The following is a 21,149-nucleotide window of genomic DNA, read 5'->3' on the forward strand; positions in this document are numbered from 1 at the left end:
GAGGCATATGCGTGCTCATCTGATTCAGGCTTTCCAATATCCAATTCTGGTGAAGTGTGCACTCCACTGGCCGTCTGCACATTTTCATACAGGTCCTTTAACCTGGATTCTTCTGATATGAAACTATCAGGGACATTTGCAGTGCCATACTGCAATCCAAAGGGTGCATCATTATCATCAGACGGTTCATTGTCCTCATAAATAGAAGTGATCGACTTAAAGAAAACCTTCCTAGGTAAAGGAGTGATGGTTTTCTGAGTTTCAGGTAAAGGTGTTGTGGCTTTGAAGATTGAGCCAGATGCCCATGGAGTCATTGATGTCTTCGATGAAGACGTCAATTGCACCGTTTGCTTCGATGGCGCCGATGACTTCGACATCGACTTGTCCTTGGACTTTGTCCGTGATGGACTTCGATGGCTCCAAGGAGTCCTCAATTACTTTTCATCGTGACAAGGCCTTGGCGGCTCTCAATGGGAATCTGGCCTTCGTCCCGGGCTCGAGGGCACGCAGGATTTGGCTCCTTACTGGCTTCAGAAGTTGCAATAGGAGCATGGACTACTTGCTTCGAAGGTTTCTGGCTCTCAAATATTTTGAGAATTTCCTGCCTGAATGATTCACATTCAGCAGGAGTAGAGGCCTTGGGGGGGGGGGGGGGGGCAAGATATAGTCCTCTCAAAAGGAGGAGTTGTTCGAGGATGACGAAGCAGGCATTTGTGAGGCCTTTTCTTCGACTTCCTCAACGACGACTAGTGGTGGGAGCCAATCCGTGACCTGGACCTTTTTGTCTTCTTTCGTCGAGGAGAGTCGTCTCTCACTCGTCAGAAGAAAATGTTCGACGGCGTAGTTGAAGGGGACTTTTGAGGGAGTCTACCTACTGACAATTTCCCTTTACGATCTTTCAGAGATTTTCCGGTCATCGACTGACACTTGACAGGCCAAGGTCTTGTGCTCCACACCGAGACACCACAAGCATACTTGATGCAGGTCAGTCAGCGACATCTTGGCGTTGCAGTCTTGGCACTTTTTAAACCCAGTCTACGGGATTGTCGGAGCCGAAGACATTTTCTGATAAATATCTGAAGTGCGCCATAGTTTACGAAGCAAAAGCTTACTTGGAAAAACGGAACTGAATCCAACGGCCGCTGCGTGTGATATATATACCTTCGATGACATAATCCTCGAGACAGAGACCCTCAAGGGACATCGAGTCGACGCATCAACGCACAGTGCCCTCTGCTGAAAAGATTTTCCGAAGCAGCTGAAGCTGGATATTGGAGATATCAAAAGATGAGGAATACGTGGGAGGACACAATACATTTGAAATTATAGTCTGTGTTGAGTGAGCTAAATTACATGTATCATATTAGTTTGTTAATAAGTATAGTTAAACATTGTTTCCATAAATCAGTATACTGTCAATTTACCCCACCAAACCTACTAGCTGTAGGGATATTCTCCTCTCCAAAGTAATGTGTGGGTGTCATGTCAGGATTCACCCTCAGCGTGCCGCAAGTTAGTTTCTCGCAGCCGCCATTTCAAATATTTATGGCGCGGCCGTGTGCGCGTGATGTCATCGCGTTCAGGGATGTGTGTAAACAATATTCGCACTGGGTACGTTATTTCTCATGCCAATATCGATTGCAGTCTGATGATTGGGTTAAATCCCTAGATATCTTCATGGCATCTACTAATGGGATGGATTCAGAATGAAATGTATTATGATAGTGATTAATATCTTGTTTATTGATAATTAAAATAAATTGTAATTGTGTGGTCAGTACGTAACAAAGTTAAGCCTACGTGATATTAGTTATGTGAGCTACTCTTATTAGTGCTCACCTTAGTTAACTTGTTCATCAAATAAAAAATAGTGGAATTAATGGTTGGGTTACAGTTGGTAATAACTTGCACACGTGAGTTGCATTTATGTGTTATCTTAAGTTCTACCAAATATCAACTACTGCTAGTTTCATTATTAAGCTACAAAGGGGTGAATGGTTGAATATAGTTTATTGAGCTGGGGTTCAAGATAATTTCAAATGGTTATCAAGGTTATTTGCCTAATATGTATCTATTCTTCATTTAAATGGTTTATTGAGTGTGTTGTGCTGTATTGAGCTATTTACCGGTCCTGGTGTGCAACTACTCTTTTACATAATCATTGTATCGGATAACAGGTAAATCATAGTACTGGTTAATTTCTAACTGCCGATACCCATTCCTTGTACCATTGGGATCTTACAAAAAAACATACATTTCATATTCACAATTTAGACCAGTTGTTAAACATCGTATCTTACAAATCATTCTTTATTTGAACTGCCTCGACAGAAGTTTCTGGTCCCCACCCCATGTAATGCATTTATCTTTTTATAGACCAATAAATCTGATATCACTCTTATCTGCGTGTGATTCCTGCCAATGTACTGCTAGCGATATTGTCACGTCTTGACTATTAAGATTAGCCATGTGTTCACGTATACGGATGTATAATTCTAGTATCGTGCTCCCTACGTAGACCTTTTTGCATACACATACAATTGCATATACTACGTGTTTAGATTGACAATTAATGGGATCTTGTATAGTTACTTTCATCCCATTATAAAATTAAAATTCTTTACAGTCAGAATATGCATATTTAACATGCTGCAGGTTGCACATTTAAAGAAACCTCGAGTACGTGGTCTCATCCAAACTTGTCCAGTCTTGTCATGGTTATCCTCAGGTCTGAGAAATGAAGGATTTATCTTGTCCCTAACAGTTGATGCTCGGGTATAAATAAAGAACAAGCTACTTCTTACTTCTTACCTTGTAACGTTCTTTCGATGGGATGTTCCTCCGACGTATTCCTTATCTTTGATGGATCATCTCCCAGCTTGCTGGCGTCGGAATTTTTTTTTCAGTAGAGGGTGTCGACATCCCTCGAGCCGATGTCCCTCGACGGCCTCCGTATCGGCACCAACGTCACCACGCATATAAATAGACTTGCGCAGCATCCGTTGCTCAGTTCCGTTTTGACGTTAATATTTGTTTTACATGAATTGGTTATTGACCTTGAAGGAGCGTAAGCTGCAACCACAAGGGAAATATTACTGCGGGGATGGATGGGAGGGGCGATGAGCAATACGTCGGAGGAACATCCCATCGAAAGAACGTTACAAGGTAAGAAGTAACTTGTTCTTCGAAGGGATTGTGTCCTCCGACGTATTCCTTATCTTTGATATACTCCCATAGCAGTGGTGTGCAATTGGAGGTGGAAGTAAAACGCCATGTTTCCTTTAGGAATGAACCGAATGTAATATGGCTTTGCCAAACCTAGTCTCTTGACTAGAGGAGCAATCCAGGTTGTAAAATCTTGTGAAGGTATGTGCAAACGACCATGTGGCAGCCGCACATATGTCTCGAACCGGAACCCCTCTTTGGAGGGCCGAGGAGGCTGTGATACCCCTGGTTGAATGAGCCCTAAGATTTTGAGGAGGCTCTTTCCCTGCCAGTTTGTAACATTCCAGGATGGCCAAAATAATCCATCTGGAAATGGTTTGTTTTGTTATGGGTAGTCCCAACTTGTGCCCTGAGTAACCCACGAACAGTTGGTCTGCTTGCCTAATCCTAGCAAGTCTGCTGATGTAAAAGCTTAAAGCCCGCCTTGGGTCAAGCCTATGTAGCTTTCCTCTTTCCCCGGATGGGGAGGCGAATAGAATGAAGGCAAGTAATTTTCTGAGTGATGTGGAATTCAGAAACCACCTTTGGGAGGAAATTAGGCTTCACCTATAGGACAACCTTGTCTTTATGAAAAATTGTATGAGGGGGTTTACAAGATAGAGCTTGTAATTCGCTCACCCTTCTAGCAGATGTTAAAGCCACTAATAAGATAGTTTTAAGGGTGAGAAATCTTAGCGAACAAGAGTGGAGTGGTTCGAATGGAGTACCCATCAGGAAATTTAAGACTAAATTTAAGTCCCATAAAGGAACCTGGAAAGGTTTTGGAGGGTAGACATTAGTTAATCCCTTTAGAAATGGTATTACTATGGGTAATTTGAAATACAAAGGTTCCTCCGCGGTGCGCTTGAAGATCGATAGCGCTGCGAGATAGCCCTTGATAGTGCCAACTTGAAGGCCTGAATTTGCCAAGTAGAGTAGAAAGGATAACACCGTTGGTGTACCACATGAAAAGGGGTCGATATTCTCTTCTCTACACCAGCTGCAAAACTTGTTACAACGGCAACGGTATAAAGACTTTGTTGCTGGCCTTCTGGCCGAAAGCAACACTTCCATGACGTCATCAGGGAGGTCCCAATCCTTGCATCTCAACCTTTCCAAAGCAAGGCGTGAAGGTTGAGGGTTCTGATGTCTGGATGGAGAACCTGACCTCCCTTCTGTGAGAGAAGATTCTCCTTGAGTGGAAGACGAATTGGAGGGCAGATGGACATGTCCAGAAGGTCCGGGTACCACGTTCTCCTGGCCCAGTCTGGGGCAATTAGGATCATGGTTCTCCGGAATCTTCTCAACCTCCTGATCATTTGAGGAATGACAGGGACTGGTGGAAACGCGTACAGGAGTGGAAACTCCCAGTCCACTACAAACACGTCCCCTAGAGCTCCTCTCGGGGGAAAATTCCCTTGAACAAAAAAGATCACACTTTCTGTTGGTACTGGTGGCAAACAGATCTACTTGAGGGGTTCCCCAAAGGGCGAAGATCTCCTGAAGGACTTCCTGAGCTAGTTCCCACTCGTGGGAGACTGTGCCCTGCCTGCTCAGAGCATCCGCCGTCAAGTTCTCTCCGGCTAGATGGACTGCCGATAGAGATTCCTACTTGAATTGCCCAAAACCAGAGCTGCATTGCCTCTCTGCACAGTGGTAGTGATCCCACGCCTCCTCTTTTGTTGAGGTAGTGCATGGCCACTGTGTTGTCCGTCATTATCAGGACATTTTTCCCCTGTACAGATGGCAGAAAAGCTTTCAGCGCTAGTCTGATTGCTCTCAGCTCTAACAGGTTGATATGTAGTCTGGACTCCGATGGAGACCAACGACCGCTGATGGTCAAGTCGTTGGTATGGGCTCCCCAACCCATGACTGAGGCATCTGTGACTACTGTTATCTCCGGCCCTGGTTGCCAAAACAGTTCCCCTTCAAGATGTTTTTCGGGCAGGCCCACCACTGAAGGTCTCGAACCACCTTGTCCGGAATCTGAAGGAGGTCTGTCATTCTCCCTGAGAATTGTGACCACCGAGTCCTCAGTGCCCACTGAAGAGATCTCATTCTCAGGCGAGCCTCTCGCACAAGGAAGATGCAGGATGCCATGAGGCCTAGCAACCTCAAAGTCGAAGGCTGGGAGACGTTGGGCATTTTGAAACTTGGTGACCATCTGCAGAATATCTTGAGCCCTCACCTCTGGTGGCGAGGCTTTTCCCAGGGAAGTGTCCAGGACCTCTCCAATGAACTGGAGTCTCTGATAGTATCAGCTGTGCCTTCTTTAAATTGAGGGAGAAGCCCAGTTTGTGAAGGAAGTGGCAGGCATAATCTAGCTGGATCTGAGCATGTTCCGAAGATACAGCTCTGATCAGCCAATCGTCCAGGTAGGGGTAGACGTGGATCCCTTCCCTCCTTAGACTTGCAATCACTACCGACATTAGCTTGGTGAAGACCCTCGGGTCGGAGGTCAGCCCAAATGGCAGAACTCGAAATTGATAATGAGAGCCGCCAATTGCGAACCTCAGGTATTTCCTGTGTTTGAGATGGATTGGCACATGGAAATGAGCATCCTGTAGGTCCAGCCAGTCCTGAAGCTGGAGGGCCTGAAGGATCTGAGAGAGTGTTACCATCTTGAACTTGTCCTTCCTGAGGAACTTGTTCAATTCTCGTTAGTCCAAGATAGGTCTCAGTCCTCCGTCTTTCTTCGGTATGAGAAAGTAGGGGGGGGGGAGTACCAGCCCTTGTTCCTCTCCGCTACAGTCACCGGTTCTATGGCACCTCTCTCTAGCAGGTCTACAATTTCCTGCAAGAGGAGCGGATCTGGAACTCCCAGAGAGCTGTTCCCCGGTGGATGACTGAGGGATGCGTAGAAAAGGCGGGCAGTAACCTTGGGCAACTGTCTCCAATGCCCAAGCATCTGACGTAATAGCCTGCCATTCCGTCAGATGTTGAGTTAACCTGCCCCCTACTGGTGTTTTGTGAAGAGAGTCCTCAGAGTGGTTTGGAGGTGGCTGATGCAGATGCCGAGGGTAAAGAGGCACCTGTTGCTGCTGTGTCTTTTGTGTTTTTACCCCGTCCACCTCGGGTGAATTTCTTCTGACCCCTTTGAACCGGCTGTCCTCTGCCCTTTCCAAATGCGGAATAGAAGCGAAAGGACTTACCTCTCCAAGAGGTTCCTGAGGGGCGATATGGTGTTTGACAGATTGCAGCTCCTAAGGATTTTGCTGCTGCCTTTGATGTTTGTAGTTTTTCCAAACTGTCATCCGCCTTCTTACCAAACAAAGAACAGCCGTCAAAGGGCATATTCAAGAGTCTGCTTTGCACATCTCGAGCAAAACTAGACTTTCGCAACCAAGCAAATCTCCTGGTTGTACTTGCCGCCATGGCCCTGCTGATACTGTCAGCAGAATCGATGCCAGTCTGAAGGGATTCGCACATTGCGTCGTTACCATCCTTAATGATGTTGAGAAACGCTTCCCTTTCTTCTCCCTCCGGGAGGCAGTCAGCCGCTGATGAAGCACACTCCCAAAGTGTGTGGCTGAACCTTGCGAGCGTACAAGTAGCATTGATGGATTTCAACGCCATGCTAAATGCGGAAAATACTTTTTTGGCCATGGAGTCATATCTCTTATCATCCCTGTCCTGTAGAACAGTAGGGTAAGCCGATTTACTACCTGCTGAAGTAGATGCCTGAACAACCAGACTCTCCAGAGTTGGGTGTTTGGATACATATTCAGGGTCAGCAGAAGACACCCGATATTTAGCTGATAGTTTTTTGTTAACTGCTGGGATTACCTCCGGTGTTTTCCAGTTTGCCAATATTCTCCTTTGTAATGCTGCATGAAATGGCACCACAGGATCCTCCTGTGGACCTTTGACCAAGATGTCTGTGAGGTCGTCTTGCTGAAAAGCAGGTGAGTGTGTGGACCATCCCATAAACTCTATTATCCTTGCCATCAAGGTTCTATAAGGGTTTCAGCATGTTCCCCTGGGTCTGATGTGGCAAATTCCACTTCTGGGGAAGTGTCCAACCCACTTGCTTCCTGTAGGGTTTCATGAAGGTCTTTCAACCTACCTTCCTCAGAGGTAAATTCCTCTGGTGCAGGAGTTGCAGATCCCTGCAACTCAAAAGGTCTTTCCTGATATGAATCCTCCCCTTCTTCATAAATAGAAGATAAGACCTTGGAGTGGTCAGGTCTTGAAAATGGTATAAATCCTATTTCCAGAGCAGAAGGAGCCAAATTTGTCATGATTGGCTGAGAAAACGTTGACATAGTCGACGCAGACGTTAAAGGCTTCGAAGCCATCAAAAAAGGCGTCGAGAAAGGTGGCAGAGGCCTCGATGAACTCGAGAGTATTGGGATTCTACTCGAGGTTGTCGACGACATTCTCGTGCTCGAGGCTCTGGGTATGGCCACTGGCTGCGAGGTGGCCGTGGGTTTATTCTTTCTCGGCGTCGACTCGACTGACCTGTGAGTCGAAGAACCTTTCGACAAAGGCGTTGACAACGCCGATCTATGTGTCGAAGGGATCCTAGACGACGGCGGCGAAGACGCAACTTTGCCTTTACTCAAAGGTTTGTGATGCTCTCGAGTGGCTTCTTTCGCCGGGTACTGGGACTCACAGCTTTTTGATTTTTCGGGTCTTTCACCCAGGGTATCATTCTCAGCAGTCTTCGAGGGGGTCGAGGCCGCTTTCTAGAAGACGCTTAGCATCTTTTTCCTGAATTCCTCCCACTCAGCCTGAGAGCTATGTTTTGTGGGGCAGGAGACCCTTTTTGGGGAAACGGAAGACGAAGACGAGGAAGGGGTTTTTCGACGTCCCTTTTTTGAATGCTTAGATCTCGAAGAGTGCTGGCAACTGCTTCGAGACCTAGAACGAGAATGTATTTTATGATGGCGAGGAGACTAATGTCTCGACTCCGCCGAGGAAACTTTCAAAGACGTTTTAACTGCCTTACCTCTCTCGAGCTTCCCCTTACGCTCCTTCAAGGCTTTCGCGGTCATGGACATGCAGTCCTAGCACTCCGAACAATGGTGCTCGATTCCCAGGCACCACAAACAGGTCCTGTGAGTATCCGTCAACAACATTTTCTTTCCACAGTCTCGACATTTTTTGAAGCCGGACCGTGGAGTCATCGGTTCGGGTGAGGAAGCCATCGAGCACGAGTCGGTATTCACGAGGAATATATCGATATATTTGACTGAACAACTGAGCAACGATATTCCGAGGCTCCACGAAGCGCGGAAAAACGGAACTGAGCAACAGACGCTGCGCGAGTCTATTTATACGCGTGGTGACGTCGGCGCCGATACGGAGGCCGTCGAGGGACATCGGCTCGAGGGACGTTGACGCGCAGCGCCCTCTACTGAAAAAGAATTTTAGAGGCCAGCAAGCTGGGAGATCTATCAAAGATAAGGAATACGTTGGAGGACACAATCCCTTCGAAAGTAGGTTTCTCTCTAATATACTTGATCAGATCTTTATCCATTTGTAAGATATCTCAAGGTTTGTTCACCATTTTATATAAAACATTGCTGTCCTTAGTGTGCTTGGTAAGAAGGCTCACTTGTTGTGAGTGTTCCCTTTTCCCTCCCACAGTTGGTTTCACCAAAGTATGTCTTCTTAAACCCTTAATCTGGTTACATGCTCTGGTTTTACAATCATTAGTATATCCTCTTTCACTAAATCTGTTACTTAGTAACTTACATTCTTCATGAAAGTCTGTGTCTAGACAACAAATTCTCCTCTGACTTAGAGCGAGAGGGATGCAGTCCCACCTGTGGAGCCTCCCAGGTATGTGGACAGGCAGACTACTGAGGATAGACAGGAGCAGATCAACTAGAGTACCGACAAGTACAATGATCCGCATGTTGGGTGCTGCTCAGACCACGCAGGGGCAGGACCTCAGTCCCCTGTGCGAAAGAGAAGACGCATTAGCCCAGATTGTACTGTGCTGGCACCATTTACCTCTAAACCTATGGACGTGTCTCTGGGCATTCTATCAACCCTACACAAACACACTTGTCACTGAAATCCAGCAAAGGATGCCGCCATCGGGGCCTGCACCTCCAGAACCTGTCCACGCTGCCATCTCGTAACGGCAAGACTCCTACCGTAGGTCTGGATCCACACATGGACACAGGCACAGACACAGCTACCACGGCTACTGGTATCGACAAGAACTACGATTTCATTGCGGCTGACAGGAGACTCTGCACGTGTACAAGCCCCATAGGGCCTCCGCTCTGGACGAAGTTCGATCTTTTCATTCGGTCATCTCAAGGGCCTCAGTACTGTTTCAGTTGGTTTCCCGAGGACACGAAGGAGGGTTTCCTGTACCAGCGACGCAGGTCGAGGACACAACCACACCTAGGAAACGCTCGGCGAACCCGTCATCGGCAGCCATGGTGCCTCTGGACCAGGAGGGGAAGAAGCTGGATGCGATGGGCAACAGGATCATTTACATGGCAGCCTCTACCATCAAGGCAGCGAACGCCATAGCCATTTTGTCCCGTTATGACTGGGAACTCTGGTACAAGCTGGGCTCCATCTTGGACGTCCTGCCCGAAGACAAGAAGGTTGAGGCACTGGAACTCTTTTAGGAAGGGAAAGTTGCCTCAGATCACACCATCACAGCGGCAGTAGACATGGAAACAGGTTTTCGACAGATGGGGAACGGAGTGTCTGCGCCGTCAAGGTTAGTTGAAGACTACACACTTCCGCCAGGACGTTCAGACCAAGGTGCTGGATATGGCTTTTCGATGGAGAAAACCTCTTTGTAAAGGCAGTCGATGAGTCTTTGTATGTGATAAAGACAGACGCAGAGACGGCACGCTCCCTCAGAATTTTGCAACAGCAACGATCCTCGACCTTTGGCTCCTCCAGAGGAAAGCCAGGAAGATCTTCAAAGGGTTATAGTACCAATTACAGACAACCTTCACGCTCTTTCACTCACGAAGCATACAGGGGCGCTCTCAATATTTGCATAAATCCAGATTTCAAGGCTTCCCTTTGCTCAGCCTTTGCCTGCTTTCAAAGCAGGTTGATGGAATGTATGATAGCCCACCTTATGTACCGGGTTAACTAACCAGCTCTCTTGTATACATACAAATTATGTTGCAGCTCTCAATCAATCAATTTGTGACAATCTTGGTCCTGGGTTGTATTGCCTAGGCCACAGATATTCTAAGATATCACTGAATATTTCTGATGTTTGTGTAGTACACCTCAGGAGCATTAGTTTGATGACTTAGGTTCCAGAGGGAGGATGTTGGCTCTGCTGAAGGCCGACATTCCTGGAATACTACTTTGTTGGGAGTAGGATTGAAGCGGAACACTACTTTGTTACTATCAGCTGTTAATGCTTACTATTTCCCATTTGGCAATTGCTACCTGCATGGTGGTGGCAAAGAGTTTAAAAAGCCCATTGACCATTCTGAAGTTAGGTGGAAGTGGGATCTGTACCTTTGGTGCTCTGCAGTGGGGCATTATGCCTCCCACTCCTTTCCATGCTGGTTTGCAAGGTACCCCATGTCAACTATACTTGAAAACATTTGTGTACAGGAGCTATGCAAGAGAAATGAGTGCATAGTTAGATAGAGGGAAACTAACATGTGCTGCATATTTCTATGGATTATGTCAGATGCTGTTCCACAAAGGACTGAGTGTATCTCCCATAGCGTTTATTGCAGAAATGGGTGGAATGTCTGATGGACTCATTGTGATTATAAGGGGAAAAGTATGCCTAACAATTCATCTGGAAAGGTACGAGGAAATAGAAAAAAGGCTCCCTTTTGCCAGATGGATAAAGTCCCTGCAGGAAGCAATGCACAACATTTACATTGGCTTTAACATTACATCACCTAAATGCCTTGGAAAACAGAAGGGGCTCTAAGGAATATCCGCTTAGGTGCCTCCAAGTGACACTTTGCACACGTGTGGGTATTTCAAGTCTCCAGGGTCCTTAAAGCCTCAAAAGGAGGTCCGTAAAATAGGATTTTGTCACACTGATCACCTATTGTTAGAGATGTAGTGAGTACAGGAAAGGAGAACATTATTTGGGTGCAATGATGTCCGTAAGAGAGGTGCAGTAGAGAAAGAAGAGGGTGCGAGTAGAACATCCCAAGGTCCAGCTCCCGTGTAATTTCTTGATTTTTTGAATAGCCTGGCCATTGACTAATAGTGCACTTTCCAGGACAGATCCCATTTTATCTCCATTTTTCATGATGTTCAAGAGATGAGCCCCGGTTGCTTTCTTTTAACCTATGCTGGTCTTTACTGGAGAGATTTCCTTGGTGAATGTAGTGGCCGTCAAAGACGTCTTAGCTTCAGGGGATCAATTGTTGTCAGTGAACCATGGTGGGCCACTGAAAAAGTAGCAGATGATGATTCAGAGCCATTGTATGTGTGGTTGACTGTGTCAACATCAGAGACCAGATTTTACACTAAGATGGCTTTTCCAAATTCATGGGGAGGCAGGCTTAGAGAATGTTGAAGCCTGGACATGGACATTTCACCTGCATGCTTTAATCACTTTCTCTTTGCTTGCTTCTGTCTTTTAGGGGGGACACTAGTAGAGCTAGTGTTACAGACTTCCTTTAGATTTTAGCGCTCTACTGGTAAAGGTAGAAAGTGAACAATCACTGGAGTGGTTTCATCACCAGTTGAACAATATGATCACTTGCTGTGGCAAACTCTTCCATATGCACTCTGACTGAGATGCCTTGACAGAGTGTCCGACCAATGTCAATACAGTCTTCCTCGGTCCGCACTTGACAATTCTTTTTTTTTTTAAACATTTGGAGGTGGAGATGACATCCTGACAGCAGACCACAGTCTGATGAAGAGTAGAGGCCTCCCAGGGACAAAGGAGGAAAACTGTCAGTGTCCTTTGTAACAAGGTAGTAGCGTGGCCTTGTCAAGAGGGGGCAGGAACCCCTCTCACCCGGGGATGGGAAGCCTACAAGGGAGAAATCCAGAGCCTGTCCAACCCCCGAGATGTGCGGTGGCAGCTGAGAGGGCCCCAACTCCTGCCCCCACCCCAGTGTCAGTTTGTTTCTGAGCAGTCCATCTTTGTCTCATGCCATACCTTCTAGACAAGATACTTGCCAGTGTCTTCGTGTTTCTCCTAGTGACAAAGCATCAGAATGGGAAAAGAGTGAGAAGAATCAGAGTGGGTTGTTATCCAGTGCTGCAGACCAGCCGCAGCAAGTACGGAACCCGACCCATAGAAAACAGCCCCACCAGAAGAAGAAGCAGAGGACTGTAGAGGCAATTTCTGGATACAGTGAGTTACTAGTTAATGAGTGTAAATGGTACTGCGTTGTGAGTGTACATGAAAGCGTGGTTAGAGGAAGGAGAGTAGGGTGAATGCAAAGTGAGTGTGTGTGTGAAAGAGAGGTGTCCGAGTTAGAGGTGGGTAGAGTAGTAGCAGTGGAGTGGAGGAGGGAGTAGTACTGTGGAAGGCGGAGTAGTAATGTGGAAGGAGGAGTAGTGTTGTGGAAGGAGGAGTAGTGTTGTGGAAGGAGGAGTAGTGGTGTGGAAGGAGGAGTAGTGGTGTGGAAGGAGGAGTAGTGGTGGTGTGGAAGGAGGAGTAGTAGTGGTGGTGTGAAGGAGAGATTAGAAGTGAGTAGGCGGGAATGGTAATGTAGTGAGAAGGAGGGAGGAGTAACATCGAAGGATTGTGGCGATGCTTAGAAGATACAAGAGACATCAGTGGGATAGAGGAGGGGCAGAGTAGAGGTAGGTGGACTTGGAGAAGGAGTGTAGAATAGAGGCGAAGAGCGGGAGAGGAGAAAGTGAGTGTTTGAGGAAAACACCCAATCAAGCCGGGTGCCTATGAGAATACGAACTACTGGCTAGCACATGGAAATCTAGGAAGGCAGAGGGAGTTTAGTGAAGGCCAAGGGCCTTTAGGTTAATATTTCAGTTTTTTTAGCATACCGAGGGCAAACAAGAAACAATTGCCATTTACTAACCTGGGGTGAAGGGCATCTGGGTTAGGGAGAAGGTGCATTGAGATGAGAGAGGGGGGAGGGCAGAAATGGGGCCCATTGATATTTCAATAAAAACCCTTTAATTGCCTCTGAGGCTTGGAGTGATTATTGTGCCATCTATGACAGCTACAAGAAAATAAGCATGAAGTTTACTAGCAAATAGTGCTGCTTAATGATAGAAAAAACGTTCAGTTTTCTTTCTCCCAAATTAATGAACTGTCTCAAACGAGAACAGGAGTGTATAGTAGAGCAGTGCTCTATGAGAATGCTTGTCAGAGGACAAACCGGGAATACACGTGGAGTGGCCTCTCAGGCATAGTTAATCAACTCATCGGTTGTCACAGCGACGGGCCAACAGATGTGGATGAATTGTGGTTGCAATGTTGTTTTGCCACTGCATTTTATAACAACTGCTGTGTAACCAGGGAATCAAAATGGATTAGAAGGAATATTCTGTGAAGCAAAGAAAAAAGCATTGCTAAAGCATGCTTTTTTCACACCGATGCAACCAACTCCCATTGACAGACGCACTGTTCACAAGAAAGGATATTGAAATGTACAAAAACAGCTCAAGACTATACGAGTTGTACACTATTACAGATTTCATTTTCATCAATACTCACCGGTGTTTCTATGTCAAGAATATAGTTCAGGTCTTCCCCTTCCATCAAGTATTTTCCCCAATCAAACACTGCCTCTTTCTCTAAAACACAAAATAGATCAGAAATTAGAATTAAATAAATATATGATCAGTAGTAAGATATCTGGGTGAGCTACTCTCCAATAAATTAACACAAACGAAGAGAAAAGTTATTTTTACCTATAGCAGTGGCTCTCTAAGCACTGGTATCTTTCTCAGATCCCTAAATACTTTTACAAGCAAAACCTAACCATATAACATTTGTGAGAAGGGGGTAGGGGGTTGGTTGGAGAACACAGTAGAAGATCCTGACCCAAATTACCAGAAAATAATCAAAAGGGATGGACTCGAAGAACAGTAACTATCCAAACCATTCTGCCGAAATTATAAAAATGTATCCCGAAACAACTTATGCTTACTCTCACTGAAAGTCAAAAACAATTAAAGTACTAGTCATCACAGATCTGCATTTGTTTAAAAAAAACATAGGAGGCAGCCCATGAACAGCAAAATTAAGCACTCCGGAAACTCATTTGCCAGAAATAAACCAGACAGGGTTACTTATCAGTTACACAGATTTCAGAGCGTGGAAGATGCAGAGTTTAGGTTCCCCAAATTGAAAGGGTAGCCAAGCAATACAGGTTGGCCTGAAGAACAATGGGTGCATTCCGTGCTTGTAGAAGGCCTAACATTGGTGGCCGTGCCTCATAAAAAGATGTGACCAAGTACTACTACTTGATAGAATGGTGTGTTGCATGTGGAGTCCTACAACACAAAAACTAAGATAAAACTACAAGAGCAATCTACCCCAACAATGTCTAATTTACAATATCCAACGGATAGGTAGTTAAGCTCCAAAGAATGCACAATGGAGGAAATACTAGCGCTGTTTAGAGCAATTTATTGAGTCTCTCCAAAAACGCATGAAATGATGGAGTTGACAAGAATACCAACTATATATTCAGGATGCAGTAGAAATAGCTAGAGTCTTTCAGAGTGCACAGTCTGCATTTCCTTCTCATCGGATGTATGGGATTATTTCGAAGACGAAAATCTTGCATTCTAAATGTTCGTATTCGAAATAATCACCCCACTACTAAATGGGCTTTCAACACCCTGCTCCTCCGCGCCTCCTTATTTACCTTTTGGCGCCACCACTCGCTGTGTGCCGCTGAGTCCCTGCAGCGCCTGTTCCCTTCACTTCCGTGGATGGGAACCGGCGCTAAAGGGGATTTTTTCTTTTGTTTTTATTCCAACACTTTTTTGTTTTGGATCTGGGGGGACACCCCCGCTATCCCTGATTCCATTATAGCAAACAAGGGTGCGGGGGACACCCCTGCAAACTCCTGCTTCCCTTGTTCGCTATAATAAACCAAATGGTTGAAATGTTTGTCATTTTCAGCTGTACGTAATTTTGGTCCACGAGCTGGGCTTCTTCCTGAACTTCAAGAAGTCCCAAACTTGACACCTTCACAAAAGCTTCAATTTATTGGAGCAGTCCTGGATTCAGCCTCTGGAAAAGCTTCGCCACCCGAGTTAAGGGCTCAACATCTCTTGCAGATGGTCCAAAATGTTCATAGAGCCCATCATCTCCCGGCCTACGACTTCCTAAGGTTGCTCGGCCACATTGCATCCTGCATTTGTCTGGTTCCTGAAGCCCATCTGAGAATGAGATCTCTTCAGTGGGTTCTGAGATCCCAGTGGTCTCAATTCTCCAGCAGAATGACGGACCTTCTTTCGGTCCTTCTTCATGTCCCGATACAGGTCGCCCAGGATCTTCTGTGGTGGGCCAGCCTAGAGAATGTGATGAGAGGAGAACCCTTTTGGCAACCATGGACGTAGATGACAGTCGTGACAGACGCCTCCCTCACACATGGGGAGCACACATGAGACCTTTTAATAAGCAGACACTGGTCTCAGTCGGAGTCCAGACTCAATATCAACCTGTTAGAGCAAAGGGCAATCAGACTAGCGCTGATGGCCTTCCTGCCCTCAATACGGGGGAGAAGTGTCCTGATGGACAACACAGTGGCCATGCACTACCTCAACAAGAGGAGGGTGGGGGGGGGGGGGAGTAGGGTCACTGCCCCAGTGCAGAGAGGCAATACAGCTCTGGGCACCGAGAAAAGGAATAACTCTTCTGGCAGTTCATCTGGTCGGAGAAAAGAACACTGCAGCATACGCTCTGAGCAGGCAGAGCATGATCTCCCAAGAGTGGGTACTAGCTCAGGAAATCCTTGTGGAGATCTTCACCCTTTGGGGAACCCCTCAAGTAGATCTGGTTGCTGCCAGGGTCAACCGTAAGAGCGAGCTGTTCTGCTCCAGGGAATTTCCCCATAGAGGAGGTCTAGGGGACGCCTTTGTGGTGGACTGGGAGTTTACACGTCTGTACGTGTTTTCGCCGGTCCCAGTCATTCCTCATGTCAGCAGGAGTTTTGAGGAAATTCAGGAAAACCATGATTATCATTGCTTCAAGGTGCCGCTAGTGGTACAATTTCTTAAGGGCCTAACACATTTGTTCCCCCTGCACCCTTCATCGTGCCATCATGGGATTGAAATCTAGTACGAAGATGTCTTATGGGAGCTCCATTTCAGCCATTACATTCATGTCCTTTAAGGATGCTGAAAACGAAAACTGCCTTTTTGGTAGCCATCTCTCCTGCCTGCAGGGTAAATGAGCTACAAGCACTGTCTTCCAAACCACCATTCACAACCTTTTCGAAGGACAGGGTGGTTTTAAGAGTACGTCATCTTTTCTTCCGAAAGTTGTGTCAGAGTTTCACCTTGTACAACTCATTGTGTTACCAACTTTTTACCCACCTCCTCATCCATCAGAGGAGGCGAGACTGCATGGTCTAGACCCCAAGAGCGAACTAAGCTACTACATTACATGAACGGCAAGTGTTTGTCAGGATGACCAGCTCTTCATTGGTTACGCTGGTCAAAGATTAGGCTTGGCGAACACAAAACAATCTCCAGATGGATTGTCATGTGTATAACAGAATGTTACTATTTGTCCGGCAAAGACTCGCCCAAAGGTTTGAGGGCGCATTCCCGTAGAAGGGTGGCGGCTTCCTCAGCTCTAGAAAGAGGTATACAAGTGAGGGACATTTCCAGAGCCGCAACCTGGAAGTCCCTTCATACCTTCAGTACATTTTACTGTGTAGACTCTTGTTCCAGAGAGGAAACAAAATTTGAAAACGCTGTCCTCCATAACATAAATGAATAGGTTAAATTATTGGCATTCCACCTCCAAAATCAAACTGCTTTGGGAGTATATCAAAGATGAGGAATACGTGGGAGGACAATCCATTCGCAGAACTAGTTACTTACCTGTGGTAATGTTCTTTCGACTGGATGTTCCTCCCATGTATTCCTCATCCGAAGCTGAAGCAAAAACGTTTAATAATATTCCTTGAAGGAAAACAACTGGAATCAGTAACTACAATGAAATATCTAGGAGTAACGATAAACCAGTCAGAAATTGAAAAACAATGGGTTGATAACTTGAAAGAAAAAGCCTCATCTCTTTCTTGGCAAAGTACAATATTGTATCATAAATATGGCGTCTACTCTTTAAAGCCGTTAATAACATTCTATAGGCAGAAAATTATGGCGATCTTAACATATGGTTAAGAAACCATGCTGAACGCTCCACAGGATATGTGGATGAGGCTAGAGGCGAGAATATGGAGGAAAATCCTGTCCGTGCCACCAACATATCCTGTATCACGCATACATCATGAATTGGCGTTGCAATCTTTGGAAGCAGAAAAAACCTGGAAATCTTTAACGCTATACAGAAAAACCCTCGTAAAAGACCAGATACCATCGATTGACATATTACGTGAGAAGGAAATAACAATCAAAGCTACAACTCTCAACTGATGGAAGGACGCTTGTTCGAAAATACTAGAACGAGAGGACATTAGCTTGGATTTGCTAATAAATCGACCACAGAAAGCGACAATAAGAATGCAAAGGAATGATTGGAGCCGAACGATATAACAGAACGCCCAATACAAACTGTCAATAACGCATGACATTGACGTACGAGCTTTGAACCATCTTCCAAGGTATCTACAGTAATTTCCAGAACGAGCCATGACGGATACCTTTCTGAGATTGCATCTTAATATACTACCAACCAGAGAGTTTTGACAAAGACAAAACAGGTGCTTGAATCTCTTGCCTTTTGTAGATTCTGCAAAGTTGAGAATCAGGTAGAGTCTTTACATCACATCATCATGCAATGTACTGCCTTAGATGATAAAAGAAACCTCTTCAAATATATGTTGCCCCAATCGGGAACCCAACATGAACCGAACCAACGCTGGGCTTTAATATTAGGAGGAAATGACAAATTGTTAATTTTTAGAGTTATTCAATTCTGGAATTCGATAATGGACTCAAAGATTTTGGAATCTCAGCCAAAGCGATGAAACAGAGAAAATGAAAAAGAAATGTAAATATTTTAAATTAAATGAATCAATTCATGTTATATAATTGTTTCTATAAAAACATGAGAGATAAAGTTGGTAATAAACCAATACATTGAATCAAAAAGAATAAAAAATAATTTTAAAAAGTATTCCTCATCGCCCTCTCCATCCATCCCCTCTTGCCGGCCTAGAATTTGTCTTACATCTTCCTTTCTTGCAATGTCAAGATTGTCTCCTCCAACACAGCAAATTAAAGGAGGGAAAAAACTAAGAACTGAGATAAGGGCCAGCGTGCATGCTTCATATACCAGCGTTGACGTCACAAGGGACACTACGGAGGTCGTTGAAGACCAAGACTTGACGCTGCACCACGCTCGACCCTATAAAAAAGAAATCTGAAGCAAGCTGCAAGCAGACTTGTATATCAAAGATGAGGAATACATAGGAGGACACAATCCATTCGAATAGGTGTGTTTGTTCTGCGTCAGTTGGCCTGTGGGAGCAGAAAGTAGCTCCCTGGTAGCTATTGGTGTCAAGCTAACCAGCCTCTTCTGGACTACAAAGCAGGAGCTAAATAGCTCCCAGTTCTCCTCATTGTTGAACCCTGTTCTTGATTTACTCTTTTTCAACCTTGCACATGGAAGGAGCGGTGGTGGGCGAGTTGTCATTATCCCGCTGCCATCCAGGACCTTATGCACGCAAAACTTCCCGGTACGAACCTCTTCTTGTGCTGCACTGCTTCCCTTATGCGGCTGGCTTTCTGTGTAGGTTCAGCGGGTCCAGTGCGAGTCTGGGGATGCATCCCTCACTCCGTACTACAGAGCAGAGAGAAAATCTCCCATCTTGGTGGGCAATCAGCCACGCCTCATGGCGTTTGGGGACAGTAATACACCTCATTGAAAAGGATTGCAAGCTGTTCCATGCCAGATGTGAAATAATTAACCAATCTTGGGTTTTAGGCCCATACCGTATTACATTCTGGTCCTCGACGCCTGTATTTATAAACTGTACAGGAATGAAAAATGACATGTGCTGACAATACCAGGATGTACAAAACACGATTTGAGTGCTCAGTTCCAGCATATGTTTAGGATTATAAAGTGTACATAAAGTAGGCAGGTGCGAAAAGTTGGCAGTAATTGGTCTGCAATAATAGTTGTTAGGCACGATTGTATGCCGTACCCTTTGGGAACACTACAACAACCCCAACTACAGGTAGTAGGAAACCCAACCTTTGGTATAAGCTTGTACTACAGTTTTAATAGCGTATTGAGCAGCCAGACTTACCTCAAGAGGGGTCAATGTGAGCTGTAGGGGAGTTACACAGAGATTCACAGTGACAAGTATTCAAATAAACTCTTACACACAAGGTTTCTTGAATAAATAATTATTAATTTATTTATCAGTCGGTTAGAGTAAGCCTTTTTCAGAAGGGAGCAATATAATAGTAACACTCAAATATACTTCACAAAATACACACTCTTAATATTTCCAAATCAGTAAGTACCCTTTTGGGATGGCCCAAAGACACAACCTACACCCTCAGGTGACTTCAATAGCTAGGGTGCCGGGGGCATTAATATATCACGGTTGTATTTAGAGTCATCTAAGAGTAGGTCAAAGCAAAAGGTTATTAGAACATACAAGAGACCACAAATATTCTTAAGCAGGCAAACACTTGCAGATCCCCCAATAAGAGTCATTCAGCAGCACAGGCTAAGCCAAAGTCAATGGCCAAAAATCTAGATGAGCTGAAGCACTTCTTTGCAGGTAAGTAAGGAAAGTCTTTGCACAATGTTTTAGAAGTCTTTGAAGAAAAAGAACAATCAATGTAGGGCCAAAAGCTGCTACACGCGAGTTGTAGAAGATGCAAGCAACTCTACAGCAAGAGGTAAGTTCTTTCAGACTTTTACAGTACCTTTGTATTGAAGAAAAATAATTGCAGCAGATGACTTCTATTCCTGAGCAGCTCTGCAGATCTCACTGGGCCTCAGTCATGAGGACAAGAGGGAGGACTTCTTGGGACTCCTGCACTGCAATGGGATGGTCACCGCTCGCAACCCGCAATCTTCAAACAAGTGGCTGTTCAGTGTTTCAGCTCCTCGTGTCTACCGCAAATAGCAACACTGTGGTTCCTGACTGTCGAGATGGGCTTTCCTTGCTTCTGGAGTCCCGCACTACATTGAGGGGGCTCAGGCTCGATCAGTCCTGCTTCCTGGGAGTCCGGAGGAATTCCTGGAGTTCTTGGCCAGCTTAAAAGCAACGCACACAATCTGGTGTTCCTCTCCCTGGTATTTCAGTTTCCAGCAGCAACTCTGTGGAAAGTCATCCAGCTCCGAGAGAATGTACAGGTGGCTTACTTTGGAGTTGATTGGTCCCACCAACTCAAGGGGAGAAGTCGTCCTTGCAGGTGCTTCTCTGTCGAAACGAATTAGGAGTTTCAGCACAGCAGCAGGGCTTCACCGGGCAAACCAACCGTCCAGGAGTTGCAGCAAGGGTCCTCTTCAAATTCTTCTTCGGTTCCTTCGTCCAGTGGTCGACTGCCTTCCAAGCCAAATGCCTCGCCTTTTATTCAGTTCTCTGGCATTCATTCCAGCCTAGCTGTCAGTCACCCAGCAGAGTGGCTGTCTGTGCCAGACAGTCAGCCGGTCAATCACTACAGAGTGCATTTGGGTCTCGTAGGAGACTAAGCACAGGGAGTTTCGGGCACCTCCCTCACATTGTGCCCACCCCAGACACTCTGGAGCCAGAGGCAAGTTTCACTCGTGAATCCCGCCAAAGGCAAAGCGAACAAAGGGACCAAACCTGGTTTGGCGCGCAGAGTAAATCTCAAGAAGCACCTTTCCACAAAGAAATGGCGAAAAAAGACGACCA

General features: G+C 45.6%; 1 protein-coding gene across 1 annotated transcript in view; it reads right to left on the reverse strand.

Moving 5' to 3' along the window:
* Positions 1-21,149, reverse strand: part of TUBGCP5 (tubulin gamma complex component 5) — a 1,250,274-nt gene that overhangs the window by 1,108,973 nt on the left and 120,152 nt on the right. The window contains exon 5 of the mRNA XM_069636613.1: positions 13,817-13,896. Within this exon, the coding sequence (XP_069492714.1) occupies positions 13,817-13,896 (80 nt within the window). The remainder of the gene's footprint in view (positions 1-13,816; positions 13,897-21,149) is intronic.

Source organism: Ambystoma mexicanum, chromosome 7p (assembly GCF_040938575.1).
Source record: "Ambystoma mexicanum isolate Mex_15411 chromosome 7p, UKY_AmexF1_1, whole genome shotgun sequence".
NCBI classification, from domain to species: domain Eukaryota; kingdom Metazoa; phylum Chordata; class Amphibia; order Caudata; family Ambystomatidae; genus Ambystoma; species Ambystoma mexicanum.